Raw genomic sequence first — 19443 nt, forward strand, 5'->3', positions numbered from 1 at the left:
TACAAATATATCTTTCGCGTATCTCGGCTCTTGCTCTAACGATTTTGATCAAATTCACACCAAATGGGCATTTTTAGGCGTAAATAATCTAGTTTCTGGAAAACGTGTTTTTGCTGCTCAATTGGCCCTCTGTATCACAGGCCATCATGTCTTTCCGAAACTCTAATTAAAAAACATGATAAGTCTAATACGATTGCATATCAATCACAACATGTTTCCGTTTAAATCATATGACGAAATTGCATTTATATTAGTTTGTTGCGTTATCATGCAATCGCTATTCACACGACCTCAATAATAACTTTTTTTTGTAAGGGTATTCTAGTTTTAATGAGCAGAAAGTAACGGTATCATTAAAATATTACATGTCCTATGCCTATATTCGCGGTTTAATCTAAATCTCTCTAATCAGTACATATACGAGGGCTGCACTAAAAGTATCGGGAATGGAATATTTCCACTGTTCCTGTCATATTAAATCTTTATAATTGAAAACTCCTTGGTTTTAAAAATCGAACACCATTTATTTATTTAAAAAAAGATTCTCGGTCTTGTCAAACTTGTTTAGTCGTTGAGAAAATGGAGTCGACTCGAGAAAATTCTAGAGCGATGATTTATTATGACTTTCGAAGTGGTTTAACACAAAAACAGTGTGTTGACCGGATGATTTCTGCATTTAGTGATGAAGCCCCTTCCAAAAACACAATTTATCGCTGGTTTGCTGAATTTCAACGTGGACGTGTCAAGCTCAGTGATGATCCCCGTCAAGTTCGTCCAAAAACTGCAGTCACCAAATAAAACGTTGATGCTGTGCGTAAGCTGATTGAGGAAGATCGACATACGGCCAAATTCAGGCAACTTTAGACATTGGCATGAGTCAAATACAAATAATCTTGCATGAACAATTAGGTGTAAAAAAGTTGTTTTCCCAATGTATACCGCATTTGCTCTGTGAAGAGCAAAAAGCGGCTCGCGTTACTTGGTGCGTCAGAACTCTCGAAAGATTCCACGCAGGATCCTCAAATGCTGTATACAACATCGTATCAGGTGACGAATCCTGGATATACGCGTACGAACCCAAAACAAAAAACCAGTCACGAGTTTGGGTGTTCGAAAATGAGTTAAGGCCAACAAAAATTGTTCGTTCACGGAGTGTTGCAAAAAAAAATGGTGGCCACGTTCATCTCCAAGACCGGCCATGTTGCGACTATTCCTCTTGAGGGACAAAGAACGGTTAATGCAGAATGGTATGCTAGCATTTGTTTGCCACAGGTCGTTTCTGAACTCCGTAAAGAGAACTGCAACCGCCGCATCATCTTCCATCACGACAATGCGAGTTCTCGCACCGCGCACAGAACAAAAGAGTTTTTAGAGCAAGAAAACATAGAATTATTAGACCATCCGCCGAACAGCCCCGACCTAAGCCCGAATGATTTCTATACTTTCCCTAAAATAAAGAATAAATTGCGTGGTTAGAGATTTTCATCACCTGAAGAAGCTGTGGACGCCTACAAAACGGCCATTTTGGAGACCCCAATTTCCGAATGGAATGGTTGCTTCAATCATTGGTTCCATCGTATGGAAAAATGTGTCAAATTTCGCGGAGAATACTTCGAAAAGCAATAAATACATTTTTAAATAGTAATGTTGTGTCACTTCCTTGATTCCCGAAATTTTCAGTGCCGCCCTCGTATATATTATATAAAATATTATGACTATATATTATACTAGCTGCCCCGACAGACATTGTTCTGTAGATAGTAAAAAAACAACTGTTTTATATTTCAAAACATCAAAAATTATTTCGTAAATATGCTCCCTGTTGTTAGAATGAATTTGTTTCACAGCGGAACTGTCAAACCGTGCGTCACTAAATTCTCTCATAGAAAATATGTCTATACAAAACAAATATTGAAAATAAAAATATTTATGGGTCCCAAATCGAAATAAAAACTACCCTATCTCTCAAGTGCACTCCATGAAGTAATCACCATTAAAATCCGTTCATTAGTTTAGGAGTCCATTGAGGACAAACATTGTGACACGAGATTTATATATATTAAGATATTGTAATAATGTTTTTTATTTGTATTATAAACTGTAAAGTAGATCCAGTAAATGGGGCCACAACCTGAGAGTTGAACAAGACATACCAAGATTTAAGTTCAATGCTTAACTGGGTCGGTTGGTTCAGTAGGTAAGAGCGCTCGGACGGAGCCCGAGAGGAGCGGTCTCGCGTCCCGCATCGTCCATAATGTTTGGATACATATTAAATTTCTGTGTCCATGTTTAAACAGATGAGTTGTTGGCTGACTGAAAAGATAAGATTGACGGAGATTTGGATACGAGTGTCGTAGGAAGTACACGCATTGGCTACACGCTGACAAGACAATATCGTTAGTGTGATCGAGGGTTTCGGCATGACAGTGAGAGATACGATGTAGTCGAAATCGGCATCCACACTAATAGCCTAAATTCTTGGTCGAATTTGGTACGGCCGGACCATTGGATGCGGTTTGGTCGCGGACCATACTCGATGGTATGACGCATTGACCATCGCACAAAATTATTATTATTACCGTCCGGACTGTACCGAGTACAACCAATTGGTGCGAGGCACCCACCAAGCCGTCCGATGGTCCGGCCGTACCAAATCCGACCATTTGTTTAAACCATAGTTTCTCAACCTTATTTTGCTCACTGCCCAGTTTGAGAATATATTTTTTTCTAGAGTATTTTCGTGTATTTTTTTGCCTTTTTAGACTATATTTTTTAATCTACCCACGCCCCATCTGCGCCATCTCAGTGCCCCCTAATATTCTCTGGGTCTTCTACTGCCCCCCTGAAAGTCTCAAACGCCCACAAGTTGAGAACCTATGGTTTAGGCTATTAATCGCACGCTTTAGTCTTGAGTAGGTTCATAGAGTGCGTTAACTGATTTATCAATGTGTTATGAAGCTAAGGCAGCTACGAACTGAGTACTTTTTAAAATTAACCTTATTCGCAGGCGTATAAAGAAGCTGTTTCTACCGACTCTTTATTCCTAGGACACAAAAAAAGGTCGAACTTTCATATTTGCGGTAAATAATAAATATCTTTAGACACTACCTTGTAATTGTGAATATTTTCGTCAATAAGTTATCGTATAATATATTTATTCGGTAATAATAAATTTCGTAATGAAGAATGCGGATTTAATGAGTGATTATTTTTTGCTCTTTGGTTTTTTTCCAACTTTGTCAATTTAACCTTATGTTAAGAAGGTAACGTTTAATTTGTATTATAATTAAAGCTACCTACATGTATTTTAACAATTGAGGACGGTTTGAAGCGTAGTTTTTGTATGGATTTATGTATCTATTGTCTTTAACCGACTTCAAAAAGGAGGAGGTTATCAATTCGAACGGTATTTTGTTTATGTATGTACACCAATTACGCCGTGGTTTATGATCCGATTTACGTAATTCTTCTTTAGTTCGATGCGGAATAGATGCCATTTGGTCCCATAATAATTTTACATAGTTGGATAATGTAGTTTTCTATTTATGATTTTTTTTTATGAAATTTGTTGTCTACATGGATGATATAATTTATTTTGTGTACGGTTTTTTATGAGTTTCATTCAGGTTGATTATATATTATTACTAGCTTATCCGACAGACGTTGTTCTGTAGATAATAAAAAAAATATTGTTTAAATGGTTTCGCCAATAATATTTCAAAACATCAAGAATTATTTTGTAAAAATGCTTTAATCACATGCTTTCTTTGACTGTCAAAATTAAAAAGAATGTGACAGTATTATATTTAATCAAACATTAAACTTTAAGGATGCTTTCTGCAACTGGCGGTAAGTTGTTATATGATTCAAAAGATGGGCTGGGAGTTTCTTATCAGTTCTTCTCCCCATGTCAAAAATCCTTTACGAACTGATTTAGTTTCATGACGTTTACCAAGTGTTGTTGCAATATGTTATGTTATTGTCACTACCTATGGTAAATAAATATAACTTTTTTCCCACCTCGATGAACTTTTTGTCTCTTTTAGCCCCTAGTACGTGGGACAAACGTGGCCGATTCCCTCACAGCAAGACGACTTTTGTCCCTCGTACCAGGGACTAAAAGCGAGCTTTACATCCAGGTGGGAAAAAAATCGTATGCGCACCACGTGAGGTAAGTAGGACATTGCCACCCGCTATTGTCAATATTCCGCGGGTGAGAATGAAAGAAGAAAGAACCTACTTTCTCCCTAGGTGCGTTATATACTATAATATTTCTATTTCTAGCGTTCCCGTTCGTCAACCTTCGGGTATACAGTTCTACCAATTAGGATTTTCTAAAAGATTACGTAAAACAATATTTTCAACATCTGATTTCAAGAGGAATCGTAGTTGTAGATCAAACAGACACAACGTCATTGCTTCATACTGTATACCAATGCATTGCTCTTTATCTCTCAAAGGCATTGGCTGAACATTAGTGTATTGACTTGATCTTATCACAAGTAAATCAGGTAAGTATTTATAACCAAGAAACTATGTATGATAAGCATATTTCATTTTAAATCTGATGTTAATGATTAATGAGGTTTTATCATCCTTTATGTATGGTGCTTGGGTACGAGTGGTAGGAACTCCTACGACTCATCATGATGGGAAAAGTTGCAAGAAGAAGAAGGCGTCGGTCGCAGACAAGTCTTGGGTGTGCAACATCCGAGAGTTTTTTTATGAAAAAGGAGGACAAACGAGCGTACGGGTCACCTGGTGTTAAATGATCACCCACATTCTCTTGCAACACCAGTGGAATCACAGGGCCTTTAAGGAAGGTGTACGCGCTTTTTTTGAAGGTACCCATGTCGTATCGTCCGGGAAACACCGCACAAGGAAGCTCATTCCACAGCTTTGTAGTACGTGGAAGAAAGCTCCTTGAAAACCGCACTGTGGAGGACCGCCACACATCCAAATGGTGCGGATGATATCCTAATTTGTGGCGTGTCGTGCAAAGATGGAATTCGGCGGTAGGAATCAGGTGAAACAGTGGACAGGAATCGCGAGTGCGGCAGAACTATTTCGCCTCGCGAAGAACAATGTTGAATTTACAAAGCGCCAGCTTCGCTAGTCGGAGAGGCACGAAGAAGGCACGAAGAAGAAGATCATCCTTTATGAGCTGGATTACGCGATGGTCTTCAAAAGCGTGAGCAATGTTTGCAGTCATTTAGAAAATATCTCTACATAAATATGTCAAATACAGTTAATTCGAATCGGCTAAGCGCTTTAGAATCTTCATTATAAATATTTAATTTAAATACTAATCTACCTAAGTCCGTGAGAAGAACACACAAGAAACGCTACGGATACTCTTTGCAGTGAAATAGTATACAATAACTGTAATATACATGCATAACAAATTATTTTGTTGCATGCTGCATCCAATATATGAATCGTGTCGAAAGTTAAAGAGCATTTTAAACATAAAATATTTCATAAAAAGTCATAAAATTTAAACCCCCTTATTCATAATAGTCTGCTAACTTAAAGCATTGCTAATTCTCACTGTGTCTTCTTCTATTAACCTAAGTCAGAATGAGAAAAAACACTCCAAAGCGGCTGTTTAAAGTTAGCGGACCATTATGTATAAGGGCGATATTGTTTAAATATAAATTATCATATACTTTATACAATGAGAGTGGATAATTTGCGATAATTGCGAAAAGTGTACCTAAACATTATCCGACACCATGAAGTTAGTTAATAAATCTCTAGTATAGTGTGAAGTGATGTCTGTATTCATAATGTTTATTTAGCTATTGACACTGTAAATTATAATATACTAGCTGCCCCGACAGACGTTATTCTGTAGATAATAAAAAAAAATGCTGTTTTATGGAAATTTGCCAATAATATTTCAAAATATCAAGAATTATTTTGTAAAAAATGCACCCTGTTGTTATAATGAAATTGTCTCACAGCGGAACTGTCAAACCGTGCGTCATTAAATTCTCTCATAGAAAATATATCCATACAAAACAAATATGGAAAATAAAAATAATAATGTGTCTCAAATCGAAATAAAAACTATCCTATCTCTCAAGTTGGACCAAACTGCACTCCATGAAGTAATCCCCATTAAAATCCTTTCATTAGTTTAGGTGTCCATCGCGGACAAACAACGTGTCACGTTATTTATATATATTAAGATAAGAGGTAACTATGGCTACCATAACGATGGTTATGTATTCAATTCTTATGCTGCAGCCATATTTTTGCGATAAGGCAAACATTTGTTGCAATTCCGTAACCAATGAAACGGTGCGGAGATTTTACGCTATCCTATTTGTTAATATGATAGCTGATTTAAGATATGATTTTCAGGATGCCGGCTATATTATGGATACCACAATTTCGCCTATTTCTGCCGTGAAGCAGTAATGTGTAAAAATTACAGTGTTTCGGTCTGAAGGGCGCCGTATCTAGTACAATTACTGGGCAAATGAGATCTAACATCTTATATCTCAAGGCGATGCGCGCAATTTTGGGGTTTTTCAAGATTCCTGAGCGGCACTGCATTGTAATGGGCAGGTCGTATCAATTGCCATCAGCTGAACGTCCTGCTCGTCTCGTCCCTTATTTTAATAAAAAAAAATTGACACAGCTCTGTTCCGCTCGTAGGCAAGGAACCCAAGCACAACATTAGGGTGACAGACCTAGTGTGATGTGACTGACGTTGTATTGCGGTACGCTGCACCTTAAGTCATTACTCCTTCCACCTGACGCGTAATGATTCAGTTCATTAGCCCACTAACCTGTCCCGGTATTTATTCCCATATTAAATAGATGATGGTCAATACTACTTCGACATACCTCACCCGACAACCAGTGGTTGAATGCGGAGTCTTAACTTCCATTTAGGTACTAATATTTTCTTTTAAGATCTAAGAATTTAAGATGCATGCAAGTAATATTTCTAAACATATGCGAAGTCACATGAATGGTTTTTTTTAAATGTATATAGTAGTCCTCTTAGATTTATATGTCTAGATGACAGCAATGAAAACGTCGAATAAAATTGAGTTTAGAACAAACCTCTATTTGAGCAATACACGCACACTAACACAAGGTGACATACAAATCGCGAGTGTAAGACGTAGCTCGTTACGGACACTAAACTAATATTACTGGCCTGTTTTTATCGGTTGTCTAACAAAAGAGACTCTTCTTCCAAATAAAGTAAATAAATAAAAATAATACCTGCATAATTGTGACAGCACCATATGTGATAGCGATCCAATATATTGAACCTAAGAGCACCCCACCAGCAATAAACGGACTGATTTTATGGGTGACTTCCTCCAGGGTATCCAGTAAAGCAACGAAGGTACCCATAGAGGGGAAGACCACGATGTACTCCGCCTTGCACTGTGGACACAGCACCTTCCTACTGATATTGCCTCGCTGTTTCTCATCAACCCACCTTTGGAGACAGCTTTGGTGCACCTAAGAATGATTTAAAGTATGTTAGTGAAAATAAATTTTAAATTCAAAACAATGGTTATATTATAAAAGATTAAAATATATATAAAAGGAAGTAGGTTAAACTACTCTACAAAGTGATTTGCATTATTAGAACTAAGGGATTGCTTCTAACTTATTGCAGTTGGCTTCACTAAATACACAAAAGCTTTAAGGGTAAATGTATACAATTTTATAATAAAGTCCCTGTCGCTGTTCAGGTATTTATAAAAAAATGGCTGTCTGTCGTAAATCTTAATACTCTTTTTTTTATATAATAGGGGGCAAACGGGCAAGAGGCTCACGGGATGGGGAGAGGTGAGGCAACAGGTGTCAAGAGATGCGTTGCCGGCCTTTAAGGTGGGAGTATGCTCCGCAGCTGAATAACTTAGCGATCTGACAACCTGGGCCTAGATTATGATTATTTTATAGCTATATTTTATTAGATTACTAGATGACCCGGCAAACGTTGTTTTGCCATATAAAATATAATTCACGCGATAGTTTTATAAGTAGTAAAATATTGCCTATATTATAGCCTGTACATCATTTTGTTCTATTGTCAATAGTTTTTGCAGCGCACGCAAAAATAGGTTTTCGATTTTACACCTTGTGTTACAAAATAGCAATTTTATTACGGATCCCTAATTTTGAAACATAGCCACTTCCTCGATAAATGGACTACCCAACACTGAAAGAATCATTCAAATCGGACCAGTAGTACCAGAGATTAGCGCGTTCAAACAAACAAACAAACACTGCAGCTTTATATATTAGTATAGATTTTGCGCTCCTTTTAATATATATCAAGGACAGCATAATCTATATATATAAAAATGAATTGCTGTTCGTTAGTCTCGCTTAAACTCGAGAACGGCTGGACCAATTTGGCTAATTTTCGTCTTGAATTATTTGTGGAAGTCCGGAAGAGGTTTAAAAAGGTGAATAAATATGAAAATGCTAGGAATGAAATAAAAAAACAACATTTCGTTTTTCCTTTGATAGGTCCCCCGTCGCTGAGAAATCAAATTGAAAAAATAGTTTGTATAAATGAATAACTAAATAGAATTTTTTATTTCTTTCCTACTTTCTCAGGAGGTAAAATATAAGCTTAATTTTAGCTCAAATTAAATTTGAAATAAATTCTTTTATGAACGATGAATGTTAAGTTTTGTCATTAGGAATAAAGATTCTTACAAGTACCACGAGCTTATTCATGTGTGTCACGCGGACGAAGTCGCGGGTATCAGCTAGTATTGAATATTTATTAAAATGAGCACAAAAAATAATGCTGTGAGATTGATATTCTTTTGCGCGGTTTCTTCTCTCTTAGAGCGCCATTTGTTTCTGAAGCGTCGGTAGTGTTTGAACTCACATCTCACATTTTACCAGCTCATTCGTCATCGTGGACCAAAAAGCTATTTCCGTATGTCAATATAAGATAAAACGTAACTGGATTTGTTTAGTATGATAATTAACACCACTGTTTCGATGTTTCTTAATTGGGCACGTGGTAGACTGGATTCGAAAGTGCGTGTGTGATGACGAAACCAATACTAATTTACATCTTATAATATATTTATACTAGCTGACCCAGCAAACTTTGTATTCCCGATATTAAAATCGCGATACAAAAGTAACTGTTGATCGTAGATGGTTGAAAATTTGAAGTTGTATGTATTTTTTAAAGCTGACTGAGCATAATCAAACAAATTAAAAAAAAATGTTAAAAAAATAAAAAAAAAATTGGCGTTGACCCACCCTTAACATTTAGGGGGATGAAAAATAGATGTTGTCCGATTCTCAGACCTACCCAAAATTTCATGAGGATCGGTCAAGCCGTTTCGAAGGAGTTTAACTACAAACACCACGACATGAGAATTTTGTATATTAGATTATAGAGAGGAAACATTTGATGTTTGTTTGTGTGCATTGAATAGGCTCCGAAACCACTGAACTGATTTCAAAAATTCATTCACTGTTTAGCTATGCTATCCCCGGGTGATAAATTTTCAAAAAAATTAGGAATCCTTTCTAAAGTTCCAAATGTAACGCAAGGCACATGCGAAGGGCGCCGTAGCTAGTTAAATTCCTGGGCAAATGAGACTTAACGTCTTTCACGTTCCGCTGATGGTAATTGATACGCTCTGCCCATTACAATGCAGTGCCGCTTAGGATTCCTGAAAAATCCAAAACTCTGAGCGACGCTACAATTGCGCTCGTCACCTTGAGACATAAGATGTTAAGTCTCATTTGTCCCAGTAATTTCACTAGCTGCGGCACCCTTCAGACCGAAACACAATAATGCTTACATATTATTAACCAAATAATTGAAACAGCTAAACTCACATCCAATCGATGCAGTTACAACCAGTTTGGGACCTTTCGGAGGTCTTTATCAAGGTAAGTGAGATGATTTCGCGGTCGCATCCAGTTTCGCTTGTCAACCACATAATCCTTATAATGTAGTTGACATTGTGAGTAGGACATTTTGTGTAGTCGAAAATATCAAAATTCACATAAACTTCTTAGTCTCACCAGTTGAAATCGAAATAAGACAGGTAACAGAAATGCTAAGTGCTAATTTTTTAGGGGTAGACTGTCACCTATAACATTTATAACTTATCAAAGTAGCTATATATATTGTTACAACTGCTAACTTGTTGTTCTAATACAAATTTGGAACGCGTTTATTATGTTACAAAACTTCGATCGCTTCCCGCCATATGAGATACTATTTTTATCGCGGTTAATACTTAACTAAATATTGAAATGAAGTGTTATAGAAAACAGAATTGCGGAGATTTACTATAGGCCATAGATAGATATAGGTACCAACTGTGCTGTTATACCTAATAAAGCTGTTTTTTATGAAAATAAGGGACGAGACGAGCAGGAAGTTCAGCTGATGGTAATTTTTACACCCTGCCCATTACAATGCAGTGCCGCTCAGGTTTCTTGAAAAACCCCAAAAATTCTGAACGGTACTACAACTACGCTCGTCACCTTGAGACATAAGATGCTAAGTCTCATTTGCCCAGTAATTTCACTAGCTACGACGCCCTTCAGACCGAAACACAGTAATACTTATACATTACTGCTTCGCGGCAGAAATAGGCGCCGTTGTGATACCCATAGCCGGCATCCTGTGCAAAGGAGCCTCCCACTGGTAAAATATTAATGCTATTAAACCCAGAATTCGAAATCAAAAAAGACTTGAAGCTAAGTACCAACTTATTGATACACATGGCCTAAAGAAATTCCTACAATTAAAATTGAAAGAAAAAAAATAAAAATCCTTGCTGTCTCGATACGTGAGTGGAAAATGCTCTAATAAACTCTAGAAGAAGCAGTCACTAAATTTCTGATAGAAAGAGCGCGTAAATCTATAGATTTGTTGTTAAATGACCTGGATTAAGTCCAAAAGCAGCGATTTCGAATTGAATTCTTCTTTATTTATTAGTTAGACTTCAATTATAAATAAATACATATTCGTTTAATTAAGATTACACGTCGACATAAAAAAATTACATACCTAATTTTAACAGAACGTATGGCCACAATAGGTACGTACATTACATTGCTACGTTCGCTTGCAACGCTCCGGATATTGAGGAACAAGGGTGTGCATTTTACGGCAATATGAATAAATTAAGAATTTTACAGTGAAACAATTTTAAATAATGGTTTTAAAGATTGAATATAGTGCAGGTTTTAAGAAAAACTGATTTTAACATACTTACACACATATTATCACGCCTCTTTCCCGTAGGGGTAGGCAGAGACCACTTCTTTCCACTTGCTACGATCCTTACATACTTGTTTCGCTTCGTCTACTTTCATTATTCCTTTCATACATGCTCTTCGGTTTAGGTTACTCTTGACCTGGCCTTTCTCCAAGACGTCCCTGATTTGATCTTGAAACGTCCGCCTAGGTTCCCATTCTAACACTTTCATTCACACTGGCCTTATACACTTTCTTCGTCAATCGTTCTTCATTCATTCTCTCGACATGCCCAAACCATCTCAGCATGCCTTTTAATTTTAATTTAACTACTGATAACTTTACTGATATACTTTTAACAATTTAGCAACTGATTTTAATCCATTCGCATATACGGGGATAATTTATTTTTAGCGTTATTTAACCTTCTTATACTAAACTAGCTGATACCCCGCGACGTCGTTCCCGTACGTATTTTTACACCTTGGCTTACATTACTGGACTTTTAGTAGGCATCCCTATTTTTTTGAAAATGTAATATAGCCTATAACATTCGGGGATAATGTAGCATCCCAACAGTTCAGTAGTTGCGAAGCCTATTCAATGCAAACAAACAAACAATCAAATCTTTCCTCTTTATAATATTAGTATAGAAGTATAGGTGCCCTATTCTTGTTAAATTGTTATTCTAAGTGCTGCCACTGTTAGTCTACGATTTTTCGCATAAACCAACATTGGGAGTTCAGGCACCTCTCGTTCAAATTTTTCGCGAGTACAATAAGTTAAAAGATACCAATTCAAAGCTTGATATATTCAGTACAGCGATGTGTAGCACCTTGTAGATACTCAATCTGCAATGGAGCGTTTAATATTAAAATTTTGGATACTATTTGTTTGATTTTTAAAAAGTTATTGATATCTTTTTACTGATAAGTGAACGCACTTTCAATATCAGTTCCACGGACTAGTAAAAAAATAAGGACTCCGTGTCACTTTACATAACAGTGTAACACCAAAACAAGCCGTTTAACGTGTAAATACATAGCCCCACCCACACACTTACACTACTACAGGCCGATAGGCGGCCATTATAAGAATTGTCATCGTCTGTGACAGATCAGTTTGCGTCTCGATAAAATATTTTAAAAATGCCGTCGTGCTTTGTGAAAAAGTGTATAAACGATACTTTATAAGTATTTGTGGCCATATATTATTCTTTAAGGGAGAAAAAATTGTGTAACTAGTATCCCCCGTAATCGCACACACACTAGCATAACGGTGCTTCACTTGCTACTAATACCACGGCGCGGAGTCCTTACTTTTTTACTCGTCCGTGATCAGTTCAAAGTTTTGTTCAAATCTGTAACAGTTACTGAATAATGGTCTGGTCACACTTAATTATTAAATCCTGTATACATTACAATATTATACAGTACTTACTTCCTTTTACTTCAGGACAATGACAACCTTAAAATTGAGATCAAGGGTGTGACATTGTGCTTAAGTTATCACACTTAAGTACAATAAGTATATCAAGAGAAAAAGTAATTACGTGTACCTTCAGAATTAATTATTATTAAATGTTAATCCAATTGTTATCAATTAGAAGATATCGGAGAATTGCCATAAAAGAAAATTTATTGAATTTGGCGTTATTTACAGAAGTCTATTACTATCCAAATATTATGAATTTTCTTAGGTGTTAACGAGAGTGGTCCATATATTGTATATATCTCTCGTTCCAGAGTTTGGCGCTTCAACATCTCCTGAGGATGCCTCGTGTAGAGGCGAAACACATGTACGAAGTCGTTAAAGACAATTTATAGCGGAATTAACACTTAAGAAAAGTCATAAGTTAAAACATTGTTATTTTTGATCTCACTTCTGGATTAAATTATATATGTTAATAAAATTCACGAACTATGCGGGACTCGAACCCGTGACCTCTCGGGTTGTTAAGATTTGAAAGCCTACATCTCAAGTCAATTTCCTAATATGCAATTATTGGGGTTGAGCAGGTTATCAGCTGTAACGTAGATCGTGTAGATGAAGCCACAACCTGAGAGTTGAACAAGACATATCAAGATTTACGAATCATGCCTCACTCGAACGGTTGGCTCAGTTGGTTCGGACGGAACCCAAAATGTCGCCGGTTCAAGTCCCGAATCTTACATTAATTTTGGTTACAAATTTAATTTATATTTAAACTCATAATTAGTCATAACATTTGGATAGCTCTAAAAATATTTTTCTTCATAAGTTACCTAGTGTTAAGTGATCATTGTTGTTAATATGTAGTTGGTAGATAGAAATATAGAGAATGAGTGAAATAGAGACAATCAATTACGACATATTTTCCACGGCTGGATCTACTCATCTTCTGTGGGACATTTTAGCAAAAAACAGCTTTGGGAGAACCCACATAAATGTGTAAGTGACTGACCTTTGTGTGTACTTATAAAATATGCCAAATAAACTAAATGGTTTCTTTAGCATATCAATGATATTCTGCAAATCAGCGTTATTCATTGCTATACAGACGACAGCACAGGGAGTATGCTTCCTACACCAGCCATGAAATAGATGCTATTCTTTGCCAAGTCGGAATGGTCCGAATAAATTTAATCCAATCCAACCCCAAAAAGCACAAATTCATGTGTTCACCGCTCAAAAGTCTCCCTTATTCGTATCCCCTCAATTCGAGGTCACTCCCCTGACTGCCACAACCTGTTTCGTCATACTCATCGTCGATATTCTGAATTCTCTCTCAGAATCTGAATTATTCTTATGAATTCCACCATCGGGCATTGCGTGAAAATGACTAGATTACAGGTTGTTCCGAAATAGTATTATTGCAAATTGATTTATTTTAGTGAATCGGGTATGTAATTTTATTTTTGAATGATTTTGTAGGATCACGGTTATGCAGCTCTACCTGTGTGTTTATTTACTGTCGCCATTGTAGGGCCACACTGTATGTAAAATAACTCCCAAAACTTTGATGAAAAATGTACTAGATTAAAGGTAACAGGTAACAATATGCCACCGGTCGACAAGTGGCGGTTTGTGGTTAGTAAGGTAGAAACACAGCCTACATAATATGGTCACAATAGCGTTCCTTTAAATATGGTAAAAAAAAACACTGCTAGGACACCTACAATGTCAAGTAATATTTTTTAAAGTGAACAGAAATGCATTCTTGGAAAGTTTCTTACACTGTTTTGAGGAGGTGGTAGTTTAATAGAAATTAAAGATAATAATTATCAAGAAATTTATTTTTGGAAACATAAAAACTTTTTTATTTTCCATAAAATTTAAATATTTTTTATATCAGTTTAGCAGTGCTAATGCAGACAGCAGTGGTGCATAATGTTAAATGTTTATATGATTACTAATACCAACATAAGATTTATAAATAATTATGGTCTGCGTCTGATCAATACAGCTAAACCCTGAAATTAATGCACCAATTGCAACAGATCTCTCACTGGTAGATAATGTTATCAGGAGTAACCTGGGCCCCAACAGAAAAATCCAATGTGCATGCTGGGTTGCCAGGAAGGAAACCTCTTTTCAAAATATCAATTATATGGTGTGGCATGCCCGCTAAGAGGACAAATGGCGGAATTTATTAGTTACAAGTATCACTCCTCACAAATCATCCATTGTTGCATATATATAGTATACTCTTGGGAATGGACATCACTCTAGGAGTGACTTAACTCAAAAACTAGCAAATCCAAACCATTTAATTATTATTTGCATAACTTTGGACTTCGGAACCCTAAATGGATCTAAAAAAAACTTGTACATACATTTTTTCACCTATGTTTATAAGTAGTTAATTTGTGTAATCCACCACAGATAATATCAAAGAAGTATCTAGAATCACTCATAGTTGAAGAAATAAAACACTAGAATTACCTAAAATCAGTTGGCAAAGAAGAAACATTTAACTTTTAGTAATAACTATGAAACTCAAATAGTTTTGCATACGAAGCATAATACTTTATAAGGTCATAAACATAATATCTCAAGGAATCTGATAGTACATACTCATTTGTTATCATAGGCTATTTCATACTTTCTCTTAAGAGAAGTCTAGAGCATATTTAAACAGAAAGCTTATAATTTGGAATGTGCAATAATATGTATAATAATTATCAGGAGTTAATATGAAATAACAATATATTAACTGCACTAATAAAAACAAATTTTTGAAAATTTCATGCTCAGCTGACAAAAACAATTTTACAACGAATCTAGAAATAATCACATAGGTACGTAAGAAGTGACTAAAACTCACCCATTTTGTAGTTCCAATGCATTTACACGGTTGTACCCAAGCAGCAAGTTTATCGTCAGCTTCTGTGGCAAAACAGACCCAACAAGACTTCAAATTCTCATCATCTGAAGGTTGTACAGCTTGAGAATTACGAGGATTCGTATTTTGATCTTCCGACATAATTTTATTGTTGATTTCAATTTCCATGCTTAAAATGAAAATAAGTAAACCTTGTTTAGTTAGTTTATTTTTCTCTCGCTAAAACCGAAAGTAAATTCAAGGTAAATCAACATCTATGTTCACGTCTGAGATAAACCGTTCTGTTTAATGTTTATGATAAATTTTATTATTTTTGTAAATTGAAGCAATTCTTTTACAATTTCTTAATTTGTCTCTGAGATCTGTAGGTAACTTCAACTTGTGAAATTTCGAAAATGACATTTTGTGAATTGTGTTTTGTTGTCAAATGTCAAATAACAAGGATAAAAAAGTCAAAGTCACGGATCACAAGTTATATTCTAATCTTAGGTTTTTTGATGGGTAGAAAGAGGCTATGGTAGAGGTAAGGACGATCATGATCTGTGTTTGTGAAAAAGTGACTGCCAAAATGCATTAAATTAGGGTGGCGCCACATTAGCATCAGGGCAATTCTTAAAATAGTTAGAGTAGGTTCTGTCACCTTGCCGGTGTCTGTTAAATTAAATAAATAAAAAATGAATATACTTTCGTTAATTAGTAAAAATATAAACTTTAGCAATGGTTTATAATGTAAATTTTTCACGATACTAAAAATATCAGACCCATTAGTGTCATTTGACAATTTTTGATTATTTTGAATCAACAAAATTTTTTCAAGTACAAAATAATTTTTAAATAAATGCCCTTATTTTTTTTTAATAATTAAGTACTGTCGAAATGGAATTTATTAATAGGCATAAAAGGCATTTATTTCCTCAAAATTGATTCCTTTAGAATTCTTCTTGATAGCATTTCTAACATAATAGATACTACTACCGCTTCTGAAACAAATGGCGCTTTGAGAGAGAAGAAGCAACGCAAGAAACTCTCCCAACATTCTTATTTTGTGCTCTTATTAATAAAATATACAATATTGCATTGTCATTGCTATTGCGATAAAATAATCATCATCTAGTCCCAGGCTGTCCGATCACTTTGATATTCAGCAGTGGTGTAAATTTATTTATAGATAATGCCTGAACAGTGGCCGGAACTTTATTATAAAAGCATATACATTTACCCGTAAAGCTATTATGTATGTTATAAAGCCTACTAGAATGATATAAAAGCAATACCTTATTTCTATTGTGATAATAATGAAAATAACTATTAAGAGTGAAAAGGTGACGATTTTTACTAACGTATATAAATTTATTATAAAATATGCACTGACAATGACCAGACATAATATTTATTCCTTTTTGTTTTTCTTTGAGAGACTGTCTATAAGCTCTCTTTTGCAGAGCAAACACGATATCAATGTCAGCAGCATGACCCCACAGTAAAATACCGTACCGCACTAGCGTTCGCAACATTCGTATCTTCCTAATCTTTCTAACGGCGTATGCCACAGAGCTGAGACTATCTGCTAATTGGGCAATATGTGGAGCTTTTTATCTAACGTGATACCCAAGAAGAGCGTAGTGTCCACAAGTTCCAATCTCTCGTTATTTATCAGTGCATTGGTTTATACCTCCGCTGTGTTTGGTAACTAGTGTGTACCGTATTTTTTTACCACAAACGGTAGATCGTTAATTGTATATAAGAAACAAGAAAGGACTAAGAATAGAACCCTGCGGGACACCTATTCCTACAGGTTTACCCGAAGATCGTTTGACAAATAAATCGATATATCTGAACTCTTTCGCTGAAATATGATTTTAACAGATTAAGAGCTCTATTTTTTACTCCACAATGCTTTAGTTTTAGGAGTAAAGTTTAGGACAAATCACAAAAATTGCCCAATGCATCCTGCGACAAACTTCAAATCAATGAAAGTTACTGGTACGTGGCATTTAAGCAAATCCTGTGCTGCTTTTTGTGAGGAGTTTAGGTCTTTTATCCTGATAATAATTGGGATTTCGGAGAAGTATTTATCAAATTCATTTGCAGATATTATTTACAGGAATTGATATTAAATGGACCACCAGCCATGTAGGAGACCAAGCTTAAAGGAAATTCAGGTGCTACAATCAGATTCAAAAAAGCATAAAATGTGAAGCAACTAGTGGAGCTATAAATTTGAATAGGCAATAAGAAACATGGCTCATGCCTTTACATTAACTTTGACTTCATTTATAAAAAGTGAAGCGCATATATTGCAGATTTAGAAACTTGTGACATTGATCCTATTACAGAAGTGTTTGAACTTTAAAAGTAGGGATATATTATCCAAATCCATGTTAGATTTAAATATCAGTGATAATTTTCATATATATATTCCCTAGTCGTCGGCTTAGTAAAATGAAAGGTCTAAGAAAGTGATGGCCCCGAGTTCCTGGCGTCCCTTAAATGGGACAGGGGTGCTAAGAATCCCCAGGCGGAAAACATCAAAAATTAGATTAGGAACGTGGAATGTGAGAAGTTTGAAGAGTCCAGAAAAAATCTACAACGTATGCAAAGAAATGAAACGCCTGGAAATTGATATCTTGGGACTAAGTGAAGTGCGATGGACAGGCTATGGTAAGCAGAGAATAGATGAAGATTACACTATTTATTACTCTGATGATGAAGACTCCTCCAACAAGTATGGAGTAGGAGTGATCTTAAACACAAAACATCTTAATACGACCGTAAGCTTAGTTCCCAAATCAAACAGAACCATGCTGCTTCAAATTGAGGCCAAACAAAGAAATATCAACACTATACAAGCGTACGCTCCCACCACCGATGGGTCAGATCAAGATATTAAACATTTTTACAGTGATATCGAAGAGTTACTCCAGTTGACAAAAAATCATGAATTAAACCTAATGATGGGCGATTTTAATGCCAAAGTAGGCCAAGGTGAAGTTCCAGGCGTTGCCGGAAAATTTGGACTAGCGGCAAGAAACGAAAGAGGTGACACTCTTATTCAATTTTGTCAAGAAAACGACTTTGTCATAATGAATACTTGCTTCCAGCTACCACCACGAAGACTTTATACATGGACATCACCACAGCACACCCCACAAAATATAGTGCGGAAGCAAGTAGACTATATAATGATCAATAATCGCTTTCGTAATTGTATTAAAAGCACTAAAACATATCCTGGAGCTGACGTTAGATCTGACCACAATCCGGTTATCGCCACAATATCATGAACCCTAAAAAGAGTAAAGAAACCTGCACAAAACACAAAAATAGATGTCAGGAAACTTACAGACCTTAACACCAAAAAGAATGTGTCGAATGAAGTAAATGGGTGGGCAGTGGATACGAAATCTAGGACACACACAATAGAAGAGACATGGAGCACACTAAAAAATAATTTATTGGAAATAAACAAATTCTTATTAAAAGAGACTGGGCTCTTAAGCAGAGTTGGATGACCGAGAAAATAAATAACCTTATGGAGGAAAGGAGACTCTACAAAAACTCTGATGAAACCAAGAAATTGATGACTTTGACATTACAGTAGCAGGCCAAAAACGAAGCCAGCGAAAGAAAGAGTGCGCAAATACAAATATCTAGGTACGTGGTTAAATTACAATTGGAATAGCGACCAAGAAATTAAGACCAGAATTGAAGTGGCTCGAAGCACCTTTAGTAAAATGAAAAAAGTACTGTGCAACCGTGGTCTTAAGATTTCCTTGCGCACTCGTTTACTGCACTGTTACATCTGGCCCATACTTCTATACGGATGTGAGGCGTGGACTATAAAAGAAGACCTCAGAAAACGTATAGAAGCTTTTGAAATGTGGGCATA

General features: G+C 35.9%; 1 protein-coding gene across 1 annotated transcript in view; it reads right to left on the reverse strand.

The window, feature by feature from the left end:
• The window catches only part of LOC126979564 (E3 ubiquitin-protein ligase MARCHF5), a 28206-nt gene extending 12279 nt beyond the window's left edge, over positions 1 to 15927 (reverse strand). The window contains exons 1-2 of the mRNA XM_050828932.1: positions 15537 to 15927; positions 7246 to 7491 (exon numbers count right to left, since the gene is read on the reverse strand). Coding sequence (XP_050684889.1) covers positions 7246 to 7491; positions 15537 to 15722 — 432 coding nt within the window. The 5' untranslated portion in view covers positions 15723 to 15927. The remainder of the gene's footprint in view (positions 1 to 7245; positions 7492 to 15536) is intronic.
• Between the last annotated feature and the right edge of the window lie 3516 nt (positions 15928 to 19443).

Source organism: Leptidea sinapis, chromosome 3 (genome assembly GCF_905404315.1).
Source record: "Leptidea sinapis chromosome 3, ilLepSina1.1, whole genome shotgun sequence".
Lineage (NCBI taxonomy): Eukaryota > Metazoa > Arthropoda > Insecta > Lepidoptera > Pieridae > Leptidea > Leptidea sinapis.